A 26,456-nucleotide genomic window follows, 5' to 3' on the forward strand; every position below is an offset into this window, starting at 1 on the left:
AGTGGGATGCGGAGGGACACCACTGAGCCGCCCCGGTGCAGGGGAGGGGCCCCACAGCACACCCGTCCTCCTCAGTGCTTCCTGAGTTGACAGGTGCCCTAGGACGACGGGAGCTCTGCTGGAAATTATGTGGCAGCCCATGAAAGGAAAAACCAAGGACCCCCTGGTTATCTCAGACCCACCCTTGTCCCCTGACTCCTGCAGCCCCTGAGCCCACACTGGGCCCCCCTTGACATAAGGAGCCCCTCAGGACTCTGCTCTTCTTCCCGAGGGAGCCCAAGTGTGTAGGGAGGCCAGGGTAGGGGTAGGGCTATGGAAGAAAGGGGGGCGGGGGGAGCTGAGCCCTCTGTGCCCTGGGACAGAGCTGGCTGGCCTTGAGCTCTGTGCAGCTGGCTTGGTGTTTGTTGGGAAAACCGAATTCCGTTAAGATGGGCTTGGGGAGTTCCCTCTGTGGCACAGCAGGATCTGTGGCATCTTGGGAGTGCTGGGTTGCAGGTTTGATCCCTGGCTGGGCACACTGGGTTAAGGATCTGGCACTGCCACAGCTGTGGCTCAGGTCATGACTGCAGCTCAGAGCTAACCCCTGTCCTGGGCACTCCATTTCAGCCAAAAATGGAAAAAAAAAAAAAAAAAAAGCTGGGCTTGGGTCTCTTTCCTTGCCTTCCTCCCTCATCCCTCCCAACACCGCCGCCCCCCCCCCCAACAGAGCAGGGCTGGAAATGCTGAGCACAGGCGTGGGGCCTGGCCGAGGCTCCCCCTGGACCAGGGTTCAGGACTGCCTTCTGTAAGAGACGGGCTCTGCGGGTCACATTCCCTGTGCTGTTGTCCTTGGAACAATCTTTTGAAAACACAATGACGTTCTCAGTCTCCACCCCACCACACACTGGGTCTGGCCTAAAGGCCATGGTTTTCCCAGCCTGCCCCCCAGGTCAACAACCCAGGAAGAGAGAGAGAGAGAAGGGGTGTAGATGGTGAGTTTCCAGCTAAAGGTAAACCTCTTAAGAGAAGAAAGCAGATTACCAGATGCCTCCAGGAGGGCTCTAACTCCATCAAGCCAAAAAAGAAAAAAAAATGATTGGACACCTGGAAGTGTTTAAGAATTAAACCATTATTAATTCTTCCTTATAGCACTTTAAATATTTTTCAAAAGGACATAGCAGAGCTTTGTAAGAGAGGAATCCATAGGTATTTTCTGTGATTGAGATTTATGGAATAAGACTCTAAAAATGGAATTTATTTTTAGAATTAAATCAACAAGAATTTTATGATTTATAGAGGAAGAAAGACAAGCGTTGCCTACTTGTAAACTGCGTGCATTGCCTATGTTCTGACTTGCCTCCTGTGTGCCACACAATGGGGTGTTCGGTGCTGGTTGCCTAAATTTCAGAGGTGACACTGAGGAAACTAGGTGGGGGTGTTCACTGATGAAAATGGCTTTGTTCTGTAATCCTGCCAGCCCAGCACCCCCGCCTGTCCTCCTTGCAGTGCAAAGTCCTCATCCTGTGGTTAATGATCCCACACTTGCCTTAGAGGGTGAAAGACAAGGATGCAAACAGGGCTTGCTTAGTTTCTGGGTGCTGAGATGACTTTCTGTGTTGGATGACTGGGTGGCATGGAGAGTGCCACTCCCACAAAAAGAACCTTCCTGATTTTCTTTTTAAATAATGCACTGACTTTCATACACCTTGTCAGAATGACAGTGACCCTTTTCTCAAGCAAGTTTTAATGAGAACCGGAACACGACTGCATGTGCAGTTAAGTTCTGCTCAGAGCCTCTAAGAAGCATCACAGGAACTATCCTAGAGTCATGACGGTCACGTTGCCCTAACGTGCACGTGGCGCTGGGTGTCTTGTTCCACATCACTCTCTCTCGGGCTAACTCCAGGGGTTCCCCCTCTCTTGTCTACCTGGCATCTAAAATCTCTGGCTTCCGGCCCTGCGTTAATCCAGTGCTCCTCACACTCATCGCCGGTTTTGGTCCCTGGTCTGGTTACTGACTTGGTCCGAGGTGTGAAACCCTGTCCTGGCTCCCCTGATCCACCCTCTGGACCCTGGGGGTAACAACTGGCCCCTCTCCCCACCTTCCTGGAGCCCAGCCTTCATCTCTGCATCTCTCGTGCCTCTTGTGTTGAAGTTCTGATCTCGTTCTCGAGCCTGCTCCTGGGAGGCAGGCGATGGGACCTGAGGATGGGTGTTTGCTGGGCTCCAGCACCTGACAGGGTTGGTCTCTGTGAACGACCCTGTGACTTAATCATAAACTTCTTTCTACTCAGGGCTTGATCACATCTCGTGAATCACTGTGGCGGAGGGTCTACGGTCAGTGCGCAAAGCTCGGCATGGGGGGCGGGGAGGCATTGTTCTAAGTGCCCTTGATCCTGAGGCTCAAACGTCTAAGGTCTCGTGGGGTCGGGGCTCAGATGGTCGTGCGGAAGGTCAGGGTGGTCCCCGCCATTTTCTTCTCGTAGTCCTCGTCGAAGTCCTTGTTCTGAGCCACCGTGAAGTGGTTCTTCCAGTCGCCAGGCACCCCTAAAAGGAGACCAAGTCTCAGTGAGTCGGGGCCGGGCGGGGGAGGCGGGGAGGTGGGGTCTCACGCACCTTTCCTCATGAACGGGGAGATGGAGTGGTCCATCACGCTGGTGGGCAAGGTAGTGTAGTTGGCCATCGGGTTTTGCTTCATCACGTCAAAGGAGGTGTGGTGGATGATTTTATTCAGAACCTCCTCTGAGATGTCCTTCTCCAGGAACTTGAGTATCTTCTGAATTTCCCGCTTTGGGTCCTGTATGTAGAAGAGTTGCACACAATGGTTTGGGGGTTCCCTTAAGGCGTGACCTTCTGTTTGGACAAGTCTTGTTTGGGGAAGGATGAATCAAGGGCTTGGCTCAACACGTCCCCTGCAGGGGTGACTGTGGACAGCGCTGGCCTGGCCAGGGCTGCCGGGACAGGAGGTTGACTGCGCAAGAGGGGAATGAAAGTGAATGCTGATGCAAGACCTGCCCAGGAAACGTGCTGCCTGTGCAGGGAGAGAGGAGATGCAGAGAGAAGGAACGTGACTAGGGCTGAGGCCATGAGAGACAGCAGGGCTGTGGGTGTGACAGGAGGTTAGCAACGGGGTGAATAAGGGTTCTCCTGCTGATCCAGAAGTCAGCGCCCTGTGCCCGGTCCTTTCTGGTTGAGGTCCTTTCTGGATGAGGTCCTTTCTCTCCTTCACAGAGATGCAGGAGAAGGACCTGGAGCTTCTGACGTATCCTAGAGGGCCTCTTGGCTCTGGCACATGGGGCACTTTTATGATTCTAGGGCTCGGGGCTCTGGGTCACCAGAGTGACCCATGCCACACATCCAGTGAATGCAGAAACCAGCCGTCTGTCCCCACACGTGGGACCCATCCCGCCAGCATCCATAGGGACAAAACTTCAGTATGTGGTGTGGGTCTGTGGTGTGGAGGAGGGAGGGAGCTAGCTTTCCTGGGCACCAGAAGATACTTTACAGTGACTATAAATGTTCACAATAATTTCCTGAGACACAAACAGATGAGACACGTTTTGTGGGTGAAGAAACATGGTCCCTAAGTATCAGGATTGATCAGGTTATAAAGTGATTATAGGGGAGTTCCCATTGTGGCTCAGCAGAAACGAACCTGGTTAATATCCATGAGAACATCGGTTCAATCCCTGGCCTTGCTCAGTGGGTTAAGGATCCAGCGTTGCTGTGAGTCGTGGTGTAGGTCGTAGAGGTGGCTCGGATCCGGCGTTGCTGTGGCTGTGGCATAAGCCAGCAGCTGCAGCTCTGATTTGACCCCCAGCCTCGGAACCTCCATATGCTGCGGCTGCTGCCCTAAAAAGTGAAGGAAAAAAAAAAAGAAAAGAAAAAAAGAAAAAGTGATCATAAAATGTGATGTTTCCAGATCTTCTTGAAATTGTGAACAGAAGCAAAGAATAATTAGAAGATTTTTTTAAAAAGTGGTTACAGGGCCTGAGGATAAAGCTGATCTGGAAAGGGGGTGGGGGGGAGTGGGCAGGCGATGGCGGCCGCATGCCCTCACCTCCTTCATGTCCTCGTAGAAGAGGTAGAGGATGCGGTGCCGGTCCTTGGCGTCCCACCAGCCCCTCACGTGGTCGTACCAGGAGCCCCACAGCACTGAGGGAAGGCGGGAGACAGGCATCAAGAGCAGCCGCAACTTAGAAAACCAGCGTGGCTGCCTCAGGTGAAAGACGACGCTCAACAACCACAACTAGAAGGCAGTGGTCCCGGGCAGAATCCTCATTTGCAGAGACCCTGGATTTTTTTAGTATTTAGGGAGGTGATAAGACATCTCCTGGATTCTGTGGTTTATGTTTCCACCCTGGAACTTCCTCCCACATGAGAGACCAGCCCATGGACAAAAGGATGCAGGGCCTGGATTTCTTCACGTGGCGCCCTGGAGCCCAGACCAGCATTTTGTGATCAATATTGTCCCCTAACAGGCTGATCTGGAAAGGAAACCTTTACTGCTGAAGAGTCCTAACGACCTGATGTTTAGGCGGTGGCATATTTGAGGGAGAGGCACGCTGGTGTCCTCCATGGCCCCCAAAGCCACTCTCCGCCCTCCCCCTCCTCCTGCTGTGACCTTGACCTCTGTGGCTAGTGTCGCTGAGCTCCCCCTGACCCAGACCTCAGGGTCCCAAACGGGAGGCAGAGGGTTAGGATGGGGTCTAAGCGCCAAGGCCAACCCGTGGGTCTCAGGGACCAGCTATCTCCCCAGAACTCTGTGCCCTCACCCGCTGGGCACCTGACCCTCTGCCCCCAGCTGTCTGGTGTCTGAGCTACACCTCATCAGGGACCCAGTCAGAGTGTGTCACTTGTGTCCTCCCAGAGCCTCCACACCCACAGCTCAGCCGGGCCCTGCCTTCTGTGCGAGTAGGGGGCTAAACAGGTCTTCAGCTCACCCTTCCCAGCCTTGAACGCCTCGATGTAGTCCTCCCAGGGTCCGGGGTCCGGGAACATCTTGTTCATCCTGGAGAAGTGGTAGTAGGAGACCAGGGAGTCCTTGGCATTTCTGGCCATGTAGATGATCTGCCATCAGCCGGGCAGGGGATGGAGACACAAGGGAAACAGGACAGAAGAGGTTACTGCTCAGGGCAGAGCCCTGTGCTGTTGGAAGACCCTCAGAAGGTCATCCCAGTCCTGGCAGGTGTTTTCCGGGACCCCTCTTCCGGTTTGCCCAGCAGAGTCCAGTGACAGCTGTGGTCTCAGCATAGTCACTGAGACACCCCTCCAAAGTGTCCTGGTTTGTGTGTGACCAGTGCCACCGTCCCCCTAATTCTGACGTTCCTGGAGGTCCAGGAGGCCAGGTGGACTTTTCAGGGTGTGGGAGGAGGTTGCACAGGACTTTAGGCTTGGGTAGGAGGGGACCTTTGCTCGGTCTGTGCACTGCAACTGCAGCCTCACAGGTGGATCTTGTCTCCGACAAGGTTGCAGGGCCCCGAGGGCAGGACTAGGTCCACCTGGACCTGCTGGTGACCTGCCTCCTGGGAAAAGCAGAGGCACCATCAGGCTTCTGGGCCTTCCCCTACCCCCAGCCCCTGACCTCTGGTCTCCAGGGTGGGTTGGGGGGGCGGTGGATACACGTGGATGCTTTTTCAAGAATGCTCCCCCTGTCTCATTACTCTGCAGAGCCGAGCACCAGTCCAGACCCATCACCCGGTCTGTCGTGGTGCTTTCCTCTAAGCGAATTATTGCGGGTCCTGCAGCCCCAGCTGCGTTTCCCCCACGGCCCCTCCCAGGAGCCCAGACCTGCCTGGACTCTGCTCCCTGGCCCGTCCCCCTGCCGGTCTCCTCTCCTGTGATCATGAACATGATCATGAACCAACAGTCTGACCCAACAGCAAGGCCTTGCTGTTAAGTAAACACAGTTCTCAATGCTGCTGTGGCTTATGGCTTTTTGTTTGTTTTTGTTTTTGCAAATCAAACCCTGAGTCACCAAAACAGGGAAGCTGGGGCTGGACGGGGCGCCTGTTCAAATGACCCAGGTTTGGAGTCAGATGGCCAGTGTGAGTGAAAGTCACGCATGTACATGTCCTGGGCCTGAGATCCACCTGAGTGAGTTTCTATTGCCACTGTAACAAATGACCACAACTGTAGAGCCTAAGAGATTTACTCTCTTATGGTCCAGAAGCCAGGTTTCCCTGGGCTGGATTCCAGCCAGTCGCAGGGCTGGTTCCCTCTAGTGGGTCTCAGGGAGAAGCCACCTGGAACCCGGAGGCACCTGTAATCCCTGGCTCCAGACTCCTGGCTCGCCAACCTCTGTGTCAGATGTGATGCCTCTTTCATCCTCTGACCTTCTCGCCTCCCCCTCTCTCAAGGATCCTGAGTTTAGGGCCTCCCAGACAACCCAGGATAACTTCCCAGCTTGAGAGCCTTCATTACACCCGCAAAGTCCACTTTTAAGGGGTGTTACAGGGGTTTGGTGACTGGGATGGGATATCTTTGGGGATACTATTTATTTATTTATTTATTTATTTATTTATTGCTTTTTAGGGCCGCACCCATCGCAAATGGATGTTCCCAGGCTAGGGGCTGAATCAGAGATACAGCTGCTGGCGTACACCACAGCCACAGCAATGCCAGATCCTTAACCCACTGAGCGAGGCCAGGGATTCAAGCTGCAACCTCATTGTTCCTAGTTAGACTCCTTTCCAATGTGCCATGGCAGGAATTCCAGGGGGACACTGAGGCAGAATACTAACTCAGGTAGTCGGTGTAGGAGCATGGGTTTCGGGGCATTCCTTGACATGGCTATTGATTAACATTTGTGGTTTAAGGGCTCCGGGAAGTAATGACCCACAGGCTGTTTACTATAGGAAATACACCTTCCCCCACATGGACCTTAATCCGTAACCCACTCCTCAATGGATAGAAAAGGAATGAGAGGAAGGATGACTCAGTCTAAGGAAAGAGAAGGACAAAGAAATCATAAAACTTACATTTCCAATCCCAAAAGCCCTATGGGACAAGGACCGATATGGGTAACTGAGTAAGGCCAATGGGAGAAAACCATATCTCTCTGGACCCCACACTTGTACCCCCCATCTTTAAGGGATAAAAACCCCTATAGGACAAAAGAGGTGTGTGGGGGGGTGCTCTTCTTCCCTCCTCCCAGCAACCCTGGGAGCTGTTTGTTTTCCTTTAACAAAGACTTTGCTTGCTTGCTGCCTGTGTGTTCGTGGAGTTCATTTTCCGACTGCATGAATAAGAACCTGGATTCTGGTACCATCTTCCTGACATCAACACTATTTACATTTCCACTCCATCACAGAAGGAAAAGTGCAGACCAAGCTCACTTCCTACTCAAATAACCTACAACTCTCAGCAGATAAAGGGAGGCGCTGCCATGGAGATGTTTACATTTTTCGAAGGCCTAGCTTCCCAAAAAGAAGCTGTCAATCTGATGACAAACCAAGTGTTAATGTGTTTTCTGACTTTGAATCTCTGGCGGCATCTGGAAACAATACTGGTTCTGGAATAGCAACATTAAGTTATCGGTCTGTGAAAATAAATCAAGAAGGCTTCAAAGTCATGGCGACCTCAGGGAAGCAAATCGGAGGTGGGGTAGCATTTTGACACAGGGAAAAACCTATTTGATTCTGTGGCGCCTTGTTTGGAGATAGAAGGTGGCAAGAGGCAGCCATGAGCACCATGGAAACCAGAGCAGAGACTCAAAAGCAGTCTTGCACTCTGCTCCAGCCAGAACGTGTAGGCCTACTAGATGGGCTCATAACTGCTGAGCTACAATGGGAACTTCTGACATTTTTGACTCTATGGGTCAAAACTGGGTTTCAAGAGCTGGCTGTCCTGACCTTCACGTTTTCTTTCCAGAAGGAAGGTGGGACCATCTGAACAGGCAGGTGAGTCTTCAGTGTTCTCGGAGAAGGCATTTTGATGGCCAGATCCAGACCTGAAAGAAGTTGCCACTCAAGTGAAACATTTCTACCCAGCCTCATGGGTATCCTGTCAAACACCCGGAAGCAGACTTACCTTCCGTGGCTCTGCCTGACATTCGGGTTTCACATGTCTGTGTTTGCCCCTGATGACAGCGCTCCTGTCCAGTCTGGTGGAGGAGAGCACTGCCAACATACTGAAAACCACCACGGCCACAGGATGCTGCATGTCTCAGGGGCACAGGTGTGTGTGCTGGGTGGGCAGGTAAGGATGCTGGGGTAGGGGGAGTGGTTTGAGGCTGGTGACAACTGTGACCCCAGAATGCACTTTGATTCTTTTTTTTTTTCTTTTTTTTTGCTTTTTAGGGCTATACCTGCGTCGTAGGGAGGTTCTCAAGTGAATCAGGTGTCATGGCAACACCGGATCCTTAACCCATTGAGCAAGGCCAGGGATCGAACCCGCAACCGCATGATTCCTAGTCAGATTCATTTCCACTGCGCCACGATGGGAACTCCATGTACTTTGATTCTTGTTCTTTGGGGCTTCTGTGACTGGAGCAGGAATTGAAGAAATGAGCTGGAGGAGAGCTGACATCCGACCTGAGGAGGGAGGCCACCGGGCCAAGTGTGCAGCCCCTGGAGCTCCATCAGGAGACCTGCAGTCCCTCTCTCCACCTTTACTTTCAAGGCCAAAGACTCCAGGGGCTACTAGTCACAGGCCAGGACTGTTCTCGGGGCTGGGGTATAGTTTCAGATGAGAATTGAGCCTTATCACATCAAGTAGATTTTCTGAGTCAGTAAAGCAGAAAGCCAGGGTCGGGGACCAGCTAGTCTGAGGGCATGGAGCACGTAGAGGGAAGCTTCAGAGGCTTTGTGAAAAGTGGGAGCAAGGCAAGGACCATTTGATCAACCCCAGACTAGATCCTCTCTGAAAATAGGAGTCCCAGGCCCAGATGTTCAAATGCTGACCACGGGCTGGGACTTGCCAAGCGGGGCGCTGACCTCAGGGAAGGGGTTTGAAGTAAGACACAGCCGCTGGGAGAAGCTGGGTGCTGAGGGGGAGAGGGGAGGTGCTTCCTGCCCCGCCCCCCCAGGCCGCCCCATAATGGGATGCACATTATGGGGTGCAGAACAGAAAAGGGTGCCCTCGGCTAGGAACTCTGGCCACAAACAGAAAAAAGCAGACCTGGTTAGACAGGAAACACTATGCAAATCAGAAAAGGCAAACAAAAGCAGGGCCAGGCCTGGTTAGTACTTGGATGGGAGAAAAGGCAAACCAAAGCCTTTAACCTGATGAAAATTCTCCCCGAAGCCAACTACAAAGCTGAACAAAATTGTAATGCAGCACTCCAAACTGAATTAAATATCTTGGATCAAACACTTGTGTCTATGACCCCTCGCCCCTGCTCAAACTACTTCAGAAATTAACACAAATTAAAAACAGAAATAAACAAAAAACAGGGAGAAATGTAAAAAGATTGAACTTAAGAAAAAAAACAGAAGGAAAAGACAAAATGACATAAGTGAAAAGTAAACCATAAGCAATGAAAATAGATTTAAATGAAAATTTAAGAAAGGATATTGATGAAAAGCAAGAGAACAGCCAAGAAGATGGCAATGAGATACATAAAAAGGTTAAAATAGGGTCAGAAAGTGGCTAATACAGCAGACAGGGAAAGGTCCAAAGATAAAGACACAGCTTGGAGTTCCTGAAAATGTTAAGATAGTGGGACAGGACTTCACTGGTGGCTCAGCAGGTTAAGGATCCGGTGTCATTGCAGCAGGTCTGGTCACTGCTCTGGCCCGGGTTCATCCCTGGCCCCAGAACTTCCATATGCCATGGGTATGAATGAAAAATTAAAAAATACTTAAAAAAATAAAAGAGTGGAATAGAACTAGTGTTGAAAACTATAATCTGAACAAACTTTCAGGAAAAAAGCTTCTCGCCTGCCTAGCACCTATTGGATAAGACCCCTACTAGTTTAATTTTGTTTTATTTATTTTTTCTTTTTTTTTAGGGCTGCACCAAGGCATATGGAAGTTCCCAGGCTAGGGGTCAAATTGGAGCTGTAGCTGCCGGCCTACACCACAAGCATAGCAACGTGGGATCTGAGCCACACCTGCACCCTACACCACAGCTCATGGCAATGCCGGATCCTTGACCCACTGATCGAGGCCAGGGATCAAACCCTCATTCTCATGGATACTAGTCAGTTTCAGTTTTGCTGAGCCACAACCACAACTCCTGCTGATTTTGGTTTGAAGGGACCAATCTGGATGTTGCCAGAGGAGGTGGCCCTGGCCCTCTCTTCCTGTTACAGGTAGGGGACGTCATCCCTAGTGACACGCCTGTGAAACAAACCCCGATTCCTGGCCTTTCCTATGGGAGCTGCCAAACATGTCCAACTGTCCAACTGTCCGCTCCGGGGTAAACAATAAACGTACTACAACCTCAGCTGAAGCTTGACCCTGGGTCAACTAGGCCACCATCTCCCCCTGGAATAGCCCATCTGGCCAGGGCTAAAATAGCCACCAACAAGTGGAGATTAACAATTGACCATCAATACTTAAAGGCAGAGCCTCCTGCACGGAAGCCCCCACACCCAACGCTACAGAGACGGCAGGTGATGCCCAAGGAGCTGGGGGCCCGGCTTCGCAGTCCTGGATGCAGCTGAGTGACGTTTTATATACTTGGTCCCAGTAACAGTGGTCGTGCAGGCTCCCCAAAGCCAACTTCAGAGCTGAACAGAATTGCTTTACTTTCGAGGGCACCCAGGACCCTTCCTTGGGCTGCCCATGGGTGATGTGAACCTCCCTGATGTTGCATGAAGCCTGTGCAGACAAGATCTAAACTCACTCACCCGGCCATGGATGCCTCTGTCATCAGATTGTGGGGCGGGGGGTGTTCTGCTCCGGGGGCCTCTGAGGACCGTTTGGAGGGACTTCCACCCAGGAACACAACATGTGCAGAGAGGATGGGCCTCGCCTGGCCAGGATCTGAGAACCAGCACTTGCAGGGAGTTTCTGGGCTGAGTGTGGCCCCTCCACCCAGGCAGGTAGAGCACACAGTAGGTCTCTCACCTTCGGGAGACAGCACAGGGCTGGTTCTACCAAAGCCTGTTTGTGCTGTTACTCGCCAGCCAGCTTCCTTCCATGGGGAGAATCCAGCAAACTGGCCTTGGTCCCTCTCGGCTCAGACTTAGAATCGTTGTAACACCCACTTATGCCTTGAGGAGCCTCTGGGTGAAGCATGGCTCCACCCAGCGGCCTGGGGGTTCTGCCCGTGGGTCTGCACCAAACGCTGCCCTGGGATGGAAACTGTCAGCCTACTGGGCCCTTCGAGACAGCACCAGTGCCCTGCACACAGTCCCATCCAGCTGGGGTCGGGAGCCCACCCATGGGGCATACCCACTGAGGCCCCACTGTTGGGATGCTAGCGGCAACACCTGCTGTCAGGCCTTTCCATGTCACGGGAGGGTGTGGCTTCCCAGCTCAGCCCCACTCACTGGCGTCCAGGAGCAGCATGTGGGGGCCTGAGGGAAGCTGGAAGGCTGTGCCGCGTTTTCCTGCAGGCACACCGCTGGCCTGGGAGGGTCCAAGGCTTGGCCGACTGGCAGAACTGGGTGCAAGGAGTCTGGCTCTACCCCTTGGTAAGCTGTGGGCTCCACGCAGCTTGCCAGGCCCCAGGCACAGCATTTCTCCTGACTCCTGGGCAGTCACCAATGGGCTGGCAGCCTGGGCTGCACAATGGCAAGAGGACAGCTTCATGATGCAGGGAGAGCTACTCTGGGGTGCCCCTGCCTGGAGACGGACAGACAGCTCATGCGTGTCCATTACGGTCCCTCTGTGTCTGAGCCCACGTCTGCAGACGCTGAAACATGTGTGATGCGACCACAGACTCTGTATCCAAATCACAAGCCTGTTTCAGGCCCTGGGGGAGCCCCTCCCAGGTATCAGACAGCCCCTCTCAGACCCTATTCCTCCAGCGATGCTGCAGCCGTGGTATGTGTGTGTGTGAGTGTGAGCGCTCATGGCTGGGGCGCACAGGCCCTGTCCAAAGTGCTGAGAGATAATGGCCCTCTTTGTTCCCAGACTTTGGACACTGGTCCCTGAGGCAGGTTGGTTTATGGGATGCTGCCACCCTCTGCTGGAGCCACGGTACACAGCCACCATTAGGACACCTCCATGAACTCCTCTGGCCTCCTGGGGAAACTCTGCTTCCATCAAGTTACCTCCCTCTTTTTTTATTTTGGCCAAGCCTGCAGCATGCAGAAGTTCCCAGGCCAGGGATTGAACCCCAGTCACAGCAGTGCCAACGCCAGTTCCTCAATCCGCTGTGCCCCAGGAGAAGTCCACGTCACCTCCTTCTTAGCCAGGTAGATGCTCCTCTTTTTTATCCCACCTGACATCACAAGTTCAGATCAGGGTACCCCTTTCCCCTCTAAGCTGTGCAGTCCTGGGCCCCGAGTCCTGTGGGGGTTCCATGCAGTTTACCAGCTCCAAGCGGCAGAGCAACACGGTGGCCCGCCCAGAGAATGCTGCTCAAGCTACTAAACAGTAGACGGTTCCAGATGGACAGACATTTAACCCTAGGCTCCACTCCTGCTGAATTGCCAGCTTCCCTCAGCTCTCTGACCCCTATGCAAACTTTTGGGGGTCTCTGAAGACTCCCCATTAGTCCCTGCAGGTACCCCAGTCCTCTGGCATTATCACACCCACTCAGCCAGGGGTACCTGCTCCACAGGATGGCTGGGTTCAGATGCTGGCCGGCCCAGCAAGGAGGGTTTTGGCCATGGAACCACAGAAACTCACCCCCCCCTTTATGTTAAATGGTGCCAAGTGATGCTGAAATGATCCTAACACCCTGTCTCCGATTATCAACCAGGCAGTGGCCGGCCAGTGTAATCAAGTCAGATTGTCTGGCTGGCAGGTCTCACTTTAATGATCTCATTACAGTTTTAATGGGGCCATCGCTGGATGGTGAAGCTGCCACCCACACAGGGTCTCCACAATTGGATGGAGTCCCCACAAGGCTCAGTCATGGCCATTGCCTCCCCTGCAAGGTTCACCGGTTCCCATGGCCCTCGGAGGCCTGCTCATGAGCAGGGAGCATTAGCTGAACAGTCTCCTGGGCCTCCAGCATCTCTGCTCAGAACTGAACACCAGCCGATGCTCCAGCCCTTCATGGCGTCTCTTGGGAGGCCACCTCCCCACCACCCCCAGGTCCACCCACACCTCAGACCATGTTGCCCCTGGCAGGGCTCGCCCTGGAGATGACCAAGTTTTGGATGGTAACATCAGGACCCAGGAGAGGGAGAGACGCTCCCCAACGGCACAACATTGGGATGCCCCCAACCCCAGGTGCCTCTGCACCAGCTGCACAGGTGCCTCCAGTCCAGGAGGCAGAGAACCCTGTACTGTTACCCCTGAAATAGTCTGCTGCCTGGAGACCCTGGCCGCTCTGGGAACCCCTGCAAAACTGTGATTAAGGCCCCTGCTGAGCAGATGTCATCGCAGGCTCATACGTGGCAGTCAAACTGCGTATTCTACCTACACCAGCCACAGTGGGGCATTTGCACACTCGGTGTTCACAACGCAACATTAGAAATTAAACACAGAGCCCCAAATAAAACAAAAAACAAAAAACAAAAAACAAAAAAACCTTCTATCTGGAAATTAAAACCATTTACTAAACAATTCTGGTGTAAACTTAGAGAAACTCTAAAACATGGTGAAATGAGATGTACAGAAAACATTACATGCCAAAGCAAAGTACATTTAAAATAGTGATCAGAGAAAAAATTATAGCCACAAACAAAGAATGAATGAAAATAGATGAATTAAGTCCAAGCTAAAAAACTAATTCAACCAAATCCAACACTGATATAAAATGAAAAACTCTGAGAAAACAAGGAATAGAAAGGAACTTCTTCAGGGTGATAAAGAGTGGCCACACAAAAAAGCTACAGTTAGCATCATTCTTAGTGGTAAAACCTGAGAGCTTTTCCCCTAAGGTTAATAACAAGGCAAGGGACCTGCTCTCTTGATTTCTATTCAACATGGCACTGGTGGTTCTAGCCCAAGCAATAAGACAAGAAAATGAAGTTAATAGACTAGAAGAAGAAGTTAAATTTTCTTTATTTACAGAAGACATGATTATGCAGAAAACTCAATAGAAAGTACAGAAAAGCTACTCATTCTAATAAGTTAGGTGGCAGGATGCCAAGTCAGATACAAAAATCAATTATATTTCAATATATAAACATCAAGAAATTAAAAATTAGAAATATAAAACTACCATTTATAATAGCCTAAAATGAAAACATTTATGGTTAAATTTGATGGGGGAATGTGACAATATGCAATGAAAGCTACAAAACCTTGCTGAGGAAAATGAAAGCAGGCCTAAGTAACTGAAGAGAGAAAGCATATTCATAGACCAGAAAAATTTAAATTTTGTTAGGGTATCATTCTCCCCAAGTAGACTGACAGAGATAATGCAATTCCAACCAAATATCAGCAGGTTTGTTTCTCTTCAGTAGAAACTAATAACCTGATTCTAGAATTTATATGGAAAAGCAAAGATCCTAATATAGCCAAAGGAGCTTTGAAAAAGAAGAAAACCTTTGGAGGCTTATACTCTGATTTCAAAACACAGAAAGCTACAGTAATCAAACAGTGTGGTGTCGGCATAAAGATAAAGTAGAGAAGAACAGAATAGAAAATCCAGAATATACACACATGGTTATTTGATTTTGGTGACAGGCCCATGGCAATTCAATTGGAGAAGAGGTCATATTTTTCAACCAATGGTGCCAGAATAAATGGCTCAAGATTAGGTCTTGAGAGGTTTAATAACTTGCTTGAGGTTGCCAAGAATCTAAACTGTTACAAGAGCTACTCTTTGCTAATATTTACTCTACACAAACATGCCCTTTTGCAGTTCCCATTGTGTCTAAGCAGATTAATGATCTGGTTTGTCTTTGTGGAGATGCCAGTTAGACCCCCAGCCCAGTGGGTTAAGGATCTGATATGGCTGCAGCTGTGGCATACGTCGATCCCTGGCCTGGGAACTTCCATATGCCATGAAGGGCAATCAAAAAAGAAAAAAAGAAGAAAAAAAAACCCCCAAAACATGCCCTTTATTCCTCTTTTTTTTTTTTAAAGAAAACTTACTTTTATTTTTATTTTTTTTTAATTTACCCAATGAATTTATTACATTTATATTTGTATAATGATGCCCTTTATTCCTTATTGATTGCAAGCTATACAAGGGAGCTCTGGGCTCTATTAGCATCTTTGTTGTGAAGCACAGGCATTCCTTGATTATAACAGTTCTATACAGAATTATCTTGCTTCTCTGGCAGGCAGGTGGTGGGTAAAATTTAATAGAACATAGTGCTCCAGGAACAGGTCCTGGTCGTTGGAGGCTGGGAGTCCTCAACCCTGCCTCCCCCATGCTAGACATTTGAATTCTCAAGAAACAGGGGGAAGGTGTATCTGAAGCCACCCAGTCACATATTTTAGGACAGAGCTCACGGGGTCTTTTTCTTCCCCCAGTTGAAGGGAGTGTGTTGACCTGAAACTCCTTCAAACTCCTTTCCAATTCCCTTTGGAAATAGTTTCTGTAACTCTCCTCCCAGGTGCAAACCTCCCAGCACAGGTTACAGTCCCACTAGGCCCAGCTGGGCACGTACCTGAATTGAGGGGCGGTGGCAGAGTCCACTCGATGAAAGGGTGCCGGTCGAAGGTGTTGGCCCGCTGGCACTTCTGCACGTCCCCATCATTATGGATCATGTCCACAATCTCCTGTGTCCAGGTAGTGCCTAGAAGGGTTAGTTATCCTGGAGTCCACATACTCACTGTTCACCTTAACTCTGCATCCTGGATTATCCATGTATTCAGCAAAAGTCACCTTTGCTTGTTGAGCAGAAGCAGCTCCCTGGTCACCTCCTCTGTGTGATGCCCGGGTGGACTGGCCTGTGCTCATTGTCCGGGCCTCTCATAGACCTGTGTCCTTGTGAAACGGAGACTTCTACAGAGGCAGGCACTGTCCCTTTTCTCCCTTTGTCACCCATGCCTTGCATAGAGTTCTGCACCTAGTAAATGTAGCTTAGGTGAAAGAATATTGACTCAACGGATCATAGGGAGAAGCATCCATGATTCCTGCCTAATGAGCGTGCAGTCTCCCTGGTGGAGATAAGACATGACCGAGACCACATCTCGCCTAGTCCATATCCATTCTTCCCTTCTTTCTCAAATTCACAGGGCCTCAATTTTTAGTTGGGCATATAGCCACTTGGCTCAGAAGTCACATTGCTTTAGTCTTTCTTGCAGCTACATGTGGGCCATGCCATTACATTTTGGGAAGTTGTCTTTAAAGGGCAGGAATATGACCTTACTCCTCCCTTCCTACCTCCCCTCTACTGTTTGGAATGTGCATGTGATGGCTGGAGCTCCAGCCGTCACATTGGCGATAAAACCAAAATCTAAGCCTAAAATGGTAGAAGAGACTGTTCAAAGGACAAACGGGTTCTGGTAATTGAGGCAGCTACCGTTTTAGCATGGGATTTTAACCTCCAGACTGCCTTTTCTTTCTCGTTATTTTGAATTTTCGGACACGTATGGCCAAACTGAATCTCAACTAATACAGAAGAGGTGTGTGAAGGGACATGTGAGTGGGCAAAGAGCTAGACTGTGCTCCCTGTCCACCAAATAGCTATTTTCCTCTTTACATCAAAGGTATCTGGTGTCCGAGTCTTGGCCAGGCCTGGTCCTCACTGATACATAAGACAAGTACACACATAACTGAAAGGTGGATGGTCCAAACAGAGCCATACAGGCTGAGGGGTACAGGAACTCAGAGGAGGAGTAGGTGGGCTCAGCTGAGATGCTCTCTTTGGGGTCAAGAGTCACCAGAATGAGGGTGTCCTCCTGCATTAAGAAGGCAGAGCATCCCAGGGAGGGAAAGCCCAGGAGGGAAAGCCCAGGAGGGAGCAGGATGAAGGTGGGTGTTGTTTCCTGGTTGCGAAGTGTAAGCAGGGATCATGGGGGTGGGGGTGGAGGGCTGTTGGTGGGTTGGTGGGGGAGGTGGAGGAATAAGGTTGGAGAGAGAGTGGGAGGAGAGCCTGGGGGCTGACTGAATCATTTCCAAGCTAAACTGAAAATAAGTTTCTGCTCTGTGGTGCAGCATAATTTTGTTGTTGTTGTTGTATGTTTAGGGCCAAACCCTGGGCATATGGAGGTCCCCAGGCTAGGGGTTGAATTGGAGTTGTAACCGCTGGCCTACACCACAGCCACAGCAATGTGGGATCTGAGCCGCATCTGTGACCTACACTACAGCTGAAGGCAATGCTGAGCAAGCCCAGGGATCCAACCTGTGTGCCCATGGATGCTAGTCAGATTCATTTCCACTGAGCCATGGCAGGAACGCTGGCACAATACAAATTTAAGTTCAGATCTAGGCAAGAGAACTGCAAGCCAGACAGATGATTCCGGCTAGACTGAACACTGCCCACGGGGGTGAACAGGAGGCCCCTTCCCGGGCCAGCAGCAGTGTGAGATTTGGGAGGCAGTTCTGACCCAACCAGGGAAGACAGAAATGCACCGAAACAGTCAGGGACTGCGGGGGAAGGGGCTCCTGGAAGCTTTCTGGTTGTGACCCTCGAGAACTCCCCTTGAGGACCTAGAGGCCGCAGAGACTTTCCCAGAGAGTGACAGCTGACAGTTCTCTCCATCCCTCGGTCCCGTTGCTTGAAATGATAAACATATAACTTGGGGGGCACCCTCAGAGCCTGCCTCTGGCTTCCTCCGCCTCTGGGTTCCTCTGGCCTCCGTGCTCCACCCCTGCACCAGCCTGGCTGCTCGGCCTCCTCCCACCTGGGGGTCCGCAGGCTCCTCCCGGGGGTCCTGCAAGATTCTGCTAAGTGCCCCACCCCCAACCCATGCCCGCGCCCGTGCCACTGTACTTGTGCAGGTTGCACCCAACGCTATGCGCACTTTTTGCACTGGGGGAAAGCGTTCCTCTCCTCCCCTGTCTCTGCTTTTGGGAGAGCTCGGGGGACGAAGACAGAGTTTCCTGTAAGAACATCTGTGCTCTTTCTCAGACTCTGCGCTTTCAAGAAGATTTGTGATTCCGCCAGTCCTTGGATGATGGGGGATGCCCGCCACCTCTTTCTCTATCTAAATAAATAAAATGTATCTAAATATCTAAATATTATCTCCTAAATAAAAAGGAGGATCCTGGATCCTGGGCGATTGGAGCCCATCAGGGAGTCTGGTTTTCATTCCCCCAGGGGCCTCCCTGGTGAAACCCCGCGGTTTAAAACCGGAGGCCCCTCCACGCTGCCACGGCCTCCAACCTACCTGCCTTTGAGTAGGTGGCGATGAGCAGATCGTCAGGTTTTGCTTGGAAATTCCAGATTTTGTCCCAATTGTCGCTTATCATCTTGGCCATCAGGATTCCATTCAGTTCTTTGATTTCCAGTGGCAGGGGTTTCTCCTCCAGCTGGAGATCCTTCATCTCCTCCAGCTGGAGATCCTTCATCTCCTCCCAGGACATCTTTCTCTGTGGACCTCTTTCCCAGGGGCTGAAAAGAAAGATGTGCGTGTTTCATTTCTAAGCATTAAACAGTCATTCCAGTATTTCCCCCCACCCCCAAAAAACAATTCTCTGCGAAAGTTAGGAGAGATGCACTGGGAATTCATGACTATGTATAATGTTCAATGAGAGAAGCAGAGGCCGGGACAGCCTGAAGCATTTTAAATGGCTTCGTTTCAGGATGTAAAGACATGAATATGTTTCTGAGGGAGGAAAGGCCAGAGGGACATGGAGCTAGGAGGTGAGTCAGGCAGTGATGGTCGAGTGAGGAGGGGATAGCCAAGCTGGGCACGAGGTTGAGGACCACCAAGAAGCTTGTTGCACTGGAGCAAAAAGAGGCCAGAATGGAGCCAGCACGTACGCTGGGCGGGTACAAACCAGCGTTGAAGTGACCTAGGAGGCGGGTGGATGGCGAGCTTGTGTGCATGCATGTGTGTGGTCCCTGTTGGCACAACAACCGTGGAAAGGCCTTGGTGTGGCAGCCTGGGTCTGTAGCCCCAGATGGCATGTCTGCCCCAAACCTGCAGCCAAGGGCAGCTATTTTGGGTGTGGGGTTGGGATGGTGGGTGGTGATTAACCCTGGTTGGCTTGGGATGGGGTGACTGGTCCCTTGGTAGGTAAATTTGTTCTCAGTTTCTTGAAATCTTAAATTCATTATAGAAACATGATACAGTCAAGGACAGCGTTCCCGTTTTTAGGCTTAAGAATCATCTTGGCATATTTAGTAAGTATTTACAATGCAGAAGGAACTTCCTGTGTATTGGACTGTGTAACAGATGAGCCTTGCTGGGAGAAGGTGATCTGCTGAGCAATTTAATATTTAAACCTGGGGTTTTAGGTTGAAAGTTCAGAAAGTTTGACTTACTTTATAAATGTTTAAGAGCATTTAAGAATTGCCATCTTTCTAAGCTTAATTTCCTAGATTTGTGAGATTTAGTGAAGTAATTAACTTCCTCCAGCCACACTGGACAACTTTTCATTTCTCAAATTTATGGACACTCATCTCATATTTTGCTGATGTTTAATGAGTGGCACATTTTAAAGTGTTACAGTTTGATAAGTTTTGCGTATGTCTACATCCATGAAACTAATATCACAATCAAGAAGATGTATTCCAGGAGTTCCCGTTGTGGCTCAGTGGTTAATGAACCCAACTAGGATCCATGAAGATTCGGGTTTGATCCCTGGCCTCGCTCAGTGAGTTAAGGATCTGGTGTTGCCGTGAGCTGTGGTATAGGTTGCAGACATGGCTTGGATCTGGCATGGCTGTGGTTGTGGTGTAGGCCGGTGGCTACAGCTCTGATTAGACCCCTAGCCTGGGAACCTCCACATGCCGTGGATTCGGCCCTAAAAAGACAAAAAGACCAAAATAAATAAATAATAAAAAATTTAAAAAGGAAGATGTACTCCACTCTCCAGCCTGTCCCTATTTTCCATATCCTCAGGTAACCACTGATTAGCTTTATGTGCTGCTGTAGATGATTTTGCATTTTTTAGGATTTTAGTTCTCTTTTTTTGGTCTGGCTTACTTCACTCATCGTAACATTTTGAGCTTTATCTCTGTGGGTCCATGACACTGACATTCCAGTTTACTTATTTGTTTACAACCAAACGAAATCCCATTGTATGGACAGACCACAATCTGTTGATTCTTTTACTTATTGAGGGGTCCACACAGCCTTTATGGGGGGTAGCTTATACATTTTCCTTGCTTTTTTCTTTCAACCTCCTTACCTCGCTGTTTTCTGGCTGAGAATTTTGCTCTCTTAAAGAGTTCTTTTGTAAGTAAAATGTCTTTCTTCCCTAGTTTTCTGTTTCTATTTTTTTTTGTCTTTTTAGGGTTATACCTGCGACATACGGAGGTTCCCAGGCTAGGGTTCGAATTGCCAGCCTACACCACAGCCACATCCATGCAGGATCTGAGCTGTATTTGCGACCTACACCACAGCTCACAGCAACACCGGATCCTTAACCCACTGAACAAGGCCAGGGATGGAACCTGTGTTCTCATGGATGCTAGTCAGATTCGTTTCTGCTGAGCCACAATAGGAAATCTTCTTTCCTAGTTTAAAAAATAATATTTCCTAGGAGTTCCCGCTGTGGCACAGTGGATTAAGGATCCAGCAGGGCTACACTGGTGGCTCAGGTTTGATACCCAGCCTGGGAACTTCCATATGCTGCAAGTGTGGCTGAAAAAGAAAAAAAAAAAAAAATTCGCCTTTGTTGTTTTTAGATTTATAGGGCAACATCTAGTCTTGTGCGTATTTGTTTTTATCTTTTCTGGCACTTGTACCTTTTGACTTCAACGATCACGCGTTTCATAGATTTGGAAACACACTCTCTTTCTCTCTGTCTTTCCTTGGAACTCCAGCTGGCTCTGTGTTTGACCTTCTCATTCCGTCCTCAGACCTCTTGGCCTCTCCTTGCCCTGCGTCTCTGGCTACAGTTTGACATTTTTTCAGCCCGCTTCTATTTTACAAATTCCTCTTTCAGTTGTATTGAGTCTGGTCATGTTCTTAGTTCCAACCACTGCCACTATTTTCACTCACAGATATTGTTTGTTGAAAATACGTTTATCTCATGTGGTTGGTGACTTTTCCTCACCTGTCTTAGTGGATGTGTTTATGTTGCTGGCAACCCCAGGCTCAAATCTGTGCAGCCAGCACTCAGCTCTGCTCAAAGTGTCTTTTCCTAAGTTGCCTGTAGTTTCTCCTCCTGCATTGGGACCAACAACAGCCCCTGATGTGAGGGCTTCTCTGCTCTGTCTTGAAGGTGGGCTTCTCCAGACATCTGCATGGGCTTTGCAAGGCTCTGGGATTGCTTTTCAAAAGCCTCAGCTGAGGAGTTCCCATTGTGGCTCAGTGGGTTAAGAATCTGACTAGTATCCATGGGGATGAGGGTTTGATCCCTGGCCTTGCTCAGTGGGTTAAGGATCTGGCATTGCTGTGAACTGTGGGGCTTGGATCCTGCCTTGCTATGGCTTTGGCGTAGGCTGGCAGCTGCAGCTTCGATTGGACCCCGAGCCTGGGAATTTCCATATGCCACAGGTGCAACCCTAAAAAAGAAAAGAAAAGAAAAGAAAAGAAAAGAAAAGAAAAAAGCCTCAGCTGATCTCTATGAAGAATGCCAGCTAGTAAACGAGGAAGGAATGACAGAAATTTCTATAAAAAGTCATTAATGGATCTGAACACCACTGGATAAAATGAGAGAGAAATAGGCTATTACAAGTTCCCAGACCTCAGATTACACGTGGAAAATGTGCCTTTGTGATGGAGCGAAGTAGCAGCAGACCACCTTGAGCCAGTGCTCTCAGCCAGCGAGCCCAGTGCAGGACTGCCCGGTACAGAGTCAGAGGTTGACAACGTGACCCGGCAGTTTCCTAGTAACAACATTTAACCTGCATTTAATCATGTAGAAATCATTGGATATTCTATGAGATGTTCTATGAGACAACTGGCCTGCATTTTTCAAAAGATTATTCAATAGCGTGGAAATAGACGACAAAAGAGGACAAGATGGTTTAAGCTGGGGGCGAGGTTCCAGATTAGAAGAGGCTGAAGTGACAGCCAAATGCAGTGCAAGAGACACTGGGGTTCTGGGCTGCAAAGAAAGCCCTGGACGACGTTATTGGGGTGGCTGGAGAAATTGGCCCTAGACCGTGTGTTTGGCAGTATTTGTAGGGAAAGAGACTGTCCTTGTTCTTAGAAGATCCTGGCTGAAACATGTGGGGTCAAGGGTCAAACTGTCTCGCTGATGCTTTATTGTCCACAGGCATCTGCATAGAGGCACATGTTTATGTGCACAGATATATGGGGGTGGGGAGGGGCAGGGCAGAGAGCCAGCAGCGCCGGCAAAAGTCACAGCTGGTGAATCTAGGAGAATGTTCACAGGTGTTCTTTAACTGTTAAAAAAAACAAAACAAAACGTGTAGTTTAAAACTTCTCTAAAGAAAACTTTAAGAGAAAAACAAAAGCCTCATTTGGGAGTTCCTGCCATGGTTCAGCAGAAACGAACCTGACTAGCATCCACAGGGATGCCTGGCCTTGCTCAGTGGGTTAAGGATCCGGCATTGCCATGAGCTATGGTGTAGGTCGCAGATACCACTAGGATCCTGCATTGCTGTGCTGTGGTGGAGGCCGGCAGCTGTAGCTCTGATTCCAACCCTAGCCTGGGAACCTCCATATTCTGTGGATGCAGCCCTAAAAAGCCAAAAAAAAAAAAAAAAAGCCTCATTTGTTTCCCAGACCCCTAGATAACTACCTGTGTGTGCTTTCCATGTTTGGGGAAATCCTGGCCCTGCCCCCCTCCCCCCTGCATCCGGGACCCCCCCACCCCCTCCACTGATCCCCCCACCAGTCCCAGGCAGGGGAGGTGTTCTGCATGAGTTTATGTCTCCAAACTCTCAGTGCTCTTTCTGGCTGGGCCTTGTCTATCTTTTAAATACTGATGGCTATATATTCCCACTACCTGCGGTTCATGGGGTGCGGGGGTGTGTCTTACTCTGCTGTCCTTGCTGCTGGTTTGAGGTTTCCATTTGGGTTGGGAGTTCCTTCTCATGGGGACACATGTCAGCTCCTGTGCAGCCTGCCAAGGGCTGGTCTCTCTGGAGAACATGCCTGGCAGGGCTCAGGGTATCAACTAACCTGAGACTTAGTTTTTTTTTAATCTTTTTTTTTTTTTTTTTTTTTAAGGGCTGTACCAGAGGCATATGGAAGTTCCCAGGCTAGGGGTGGAATTGGGTTGCAGCTGCCAGCCTACACCACAGCCATGGCAACGTGGGATCCGAGCCTCGTCTGTGACCTACACCACAGCTCATGGTGACACTGGGTCCTTAACCCACTGAGTGAAGCCAGGGATTAAACCCATGTCCTCATGGATACTAGTCAGGTTCACTTCCACTGAGCCACAACGGGAACTCCCTGAGACTTAGCTTTGTGCTAACTTGTTGCCTTGCATTTGCTGGACCGAGTGGGCGTGGAGCACATGCCCAGATCATGAATTACCAGGGGAGACTGGTTTCCTGTACAGCCCAGGACATGGCTGAGCCTCCTCATCCACGAGGAAAATGTGAGGATGGGTTTTCTCCTGAGCACTTTGAATAGGCCAAGCCCTTGAAGGGGGGCCGGCGTCTGACTCCAGATGCCCTCCTGGCAGAGCCGCCCCCTCCTGACAGTCACAGGTGGGCATCTGCACCCACTTCCAGGTGGCGGGCTGCGGTTCAGCCCCTCTTCGGATGCCTGCACTGGGCTCCACACTCAGAACACCGTTGTGTGTCTAGAATTTCTTGGTGTTTGCGTTGGGGGATTTTCTAGTAATTTGGCCTTGTCATTGGAACTGGAAGTTCCTTCATCTATTATTACTGGCTTAAGTAAAACCTCTTTATCTTATAAACTGGCAGAAAGGACCTCCCTGGTATTTAAAGTTTTTAAACTTCTTACACTGAGTCAGAAAAGAAACAAGGCTTACCTGATAACCAAATTCTTTAAATTAAAAGCTAATCTAAACATATTCAGTTCAGTACAAAACAATTTCAAGGGCGTAGGAAAATGGCTGTACTTGAGCAAACTGCTCTGGAAATCTGTAAAAGAGCTAGCTTCAGCCTCTGAGCCCAGGAGCTCTGTCCTGCTCACCTGGTGACTCAAGAGTGGGAGCTGGCTTTATTCTCTCTGTGAAACCGCCACCCTGGCCTCCTTCCCCTCGCCCCCCCGGGGCGGGGGAGGGGAGGGGGCCTTGGACCTCGGTCCCCCTCCTTGGGCGAGGTTCAGGGTCCTGGAACCCGCCAGCTGCTGGCCATCCTCCCGCCCGGTAAAGGGCTCTGCTAGACCTTCTGTAAGTCCTGTGGCTGCCCAGCCTGAGCCCATCCTGGGGATGACAGGTCAGGGTAGGAATGTTTCCTGCAGCCGCAGGAAAGCTGGCACCCTTTGGTCAGCCTGGCTTTGAGGGCTGCCCACGAAGGCCCCAAATCTGCCGTCCTTCCCCCACCTGTTCTTTCCAAAACGACTGCCAGCCAACAGCAGGGACACCTGTTCCGGGGTGACGCCCTGGGCATACAGCCCAGTCCCGGGGTCCTCGGTGGCCTGGGCCCCCACTTTGGAGACCCCGGCCTGTCCCCTGGCTGAAGAACTAGGACGGGCCTTGCTTCGCGGAGGTGGCGGCTTGATGCCTGCGCAAGAGGGGGCAGACCCTGTGTGGCGTTCACTCAGGCACCGCAGCGAACTCCGGGGAAGGCTGCCTTGGGACCAGGGACGCAGGCTTGGGGAAAGGACACAGACTCACAGACCTTGATCTCCGCTCCTGCTGTCTGGCCCCGACGACCCTCTTTCTTCCGGCCCTTCCTCCAGGGGTTTCCCTCGTTTGCAGCCCCGGCTGTGTGCGCGTGCGTGGAGGCCCCGGGAGCTGCTCCTGCAATGGTCCTGCCGCTCGGTTCCCTGGAGCAGGATCTGCTTAAGGCGGGTGGGGATGGGGCTAGACTTAAGGGTTCGGGGTGGAGGGCGGAAGTGAGGGAAGCAGCCAATGGAAGCCCTGGTCGTGGCCCTCTCTGGGTGTTTCTGTAGCACAGCCTGGCCTTTGGTTTCAGACTGTCCTGGCCTGTGGCCACCCGTTCCTGACCCTGGCAAACCGTTTGGAATCAGAATATTAGGGGCAGCAGTTCTGTGGCTTCTCTGGTGCTGGCAACTCAGTAACTGGCCGGGAACTCTTGCCCAAGGAATTCCTTAAAGCCTTTTCCTGAGCCTTGACTTCCCATTGATAAGGTTTGGCTGAAAGACAAGGCCTGCTGGCCACTCCTGGAATAGAGTGTACATGATGTTCTAACAGAATCAAAGTCAGAGGTTAAAGGTGCAGGGTGATTTGTTTGCTTAGGATTCCACTTATTGATAACTACTAACCAGCCATTTTAATTTTGTTTTGCTTGTTTAATTGAACCAGCTGGGTACCTCACACAACCTTGTGGGGTATGCTGCAGGAGCACCTGTGCATTTCTAAAATCGGTTTGTCTTCACTTATTTCTACGTTGCTTTACTTGTATTAGTATAATTTAAAAATCCTTTCCACAGTCCTGCCAGATTGGTACCATCATTTTCCCATTTTCCTGGTGAGGAATCCAAGTCCTGCAGAGCTTAGGGGACCCTGCAGAACCGAGCTTTGGTTAGGGGTTTTGAACCTATTCAGTTGGGGTTCGAAGCCTCGTGGCCACTTAGTTCTTCCCCTAGTGAGATGACGAGAGAAGGTCAAAGCCAGGATGCTCTCTTTACAGAATCAGATCTTGTCAGGGTTATTGGGTTCTCCATACTTAGAAGCAATGACTTTGGCCTATGCAATTAGATTAGCAAATTCAGCAAATTTAAAAATTGTCCTAATAACTGTAACATTTTTTATATGTTAAACTGATCATCTTAAAAGCCTACCAAGCTACATACATGCATGTCAGTAACACATTTAACAAAAAAATTTTATTGGAGTACAATTGATTTACAAGGTTGTATTATTTTCAGGGGGACAGCAAAGTGAATCAGTCATGCGTGTAAATATATCCACTCTTTTTCTCCATATTACAAACTATTGAGTAGATTTTCCTGTGCTATACAGTAGGTTTTTGTTAATCACCTATTTTATGTGTTATTCCCATCCTCCTAATTCTTCCCTCCCCAAAATGTGTCACCTATGGTGAACCTAAGATTGGTTTTGAAATCTGTTAGTTTGGGAGTTCCCGTTGTGGTGCAGCAGAAACGAATCCGATTAGGAACCATGAGGTTTTGGGTTTGATCCCTCGTTTTGCTCAGTGGGTTAAGGATCTGGGGTTGCCGTGAACTGTGGTGTAGGTTGCAGACATGGCTCGGATCTGGCATTGCTGTGGCTGTGGCTGTGGCTGTGGCTGGCAGCAGTAGCTCTGATTCGACCCCTAGCCTGGGAACCTCCATGTGCCCCAGATGTGGCCCTAAAAA

The 26,456-nt window shown here is 50.2% G+C and overlaps 1 protein-coding gene across 2 annotated transcripts; it reads right to left on the reverse strand.

The window, feature by feature from the left end:
- Positions 1 to 1,208: 1,208 nt before the first annotated feature.
- Positions 1,209 to 25,186, reverse strand: LOC125127777 (sulfotransferase 1C1). Of its 2 annotated transcripts, XM_047781303.1 has the most exons (8): positions 24,794 to 25,186; positions 18,279 to 18,502; positions 15,611 to 15,739; positions 7,833 to 7,930; positions 4,923 to 5,049; positions 4,040 to 4,134; positions 2,596 to 2,776; positions 1,209 to 2,526 (listed from the first exon to the last, which is right to left on the reverse strand). In XM_047781303.1, exons 2-8 carry the CDS (start codon positions 18,472 to 18,474, stop codon positions 2,414 to 2,416), a joined length of 939 nt encoding a protein of 312 aa, XP_047637259.1. In that variant the 5' UTR covers positions 18,475 to 18,502; positions 24,794 to 25,186; the 3' UTR covers positions 1,209 to 2,413. The 2 variants fall into 2 exon arrangements, with proteins under 2 accessions (XP_047637259.1, XP_047637260.1); XM_047781304.1 differs by lacking the exon at positions 24,794 to 25,186 and having other exon boundaries at positions 18,279 to 18,846.
- Positions 25,187 to 26,456: the final 1,270 nt, after the last annotated feature.

Source organism: Phacochoerus africanus, chromosome 5 (genome assembly GCF_016906955.1).
Source record: "Phacochoerus africanus isolate WHEZ1 chromosome 5, ROS_Pafr_v1, whole genome shotgun sequence".
Lineage (NCBI taxonomy): Eukaryota > Metazoa > Chordata > Mammalia > Artiodactyla > Suidae > Phacochoerus > Phacochoerus africanus.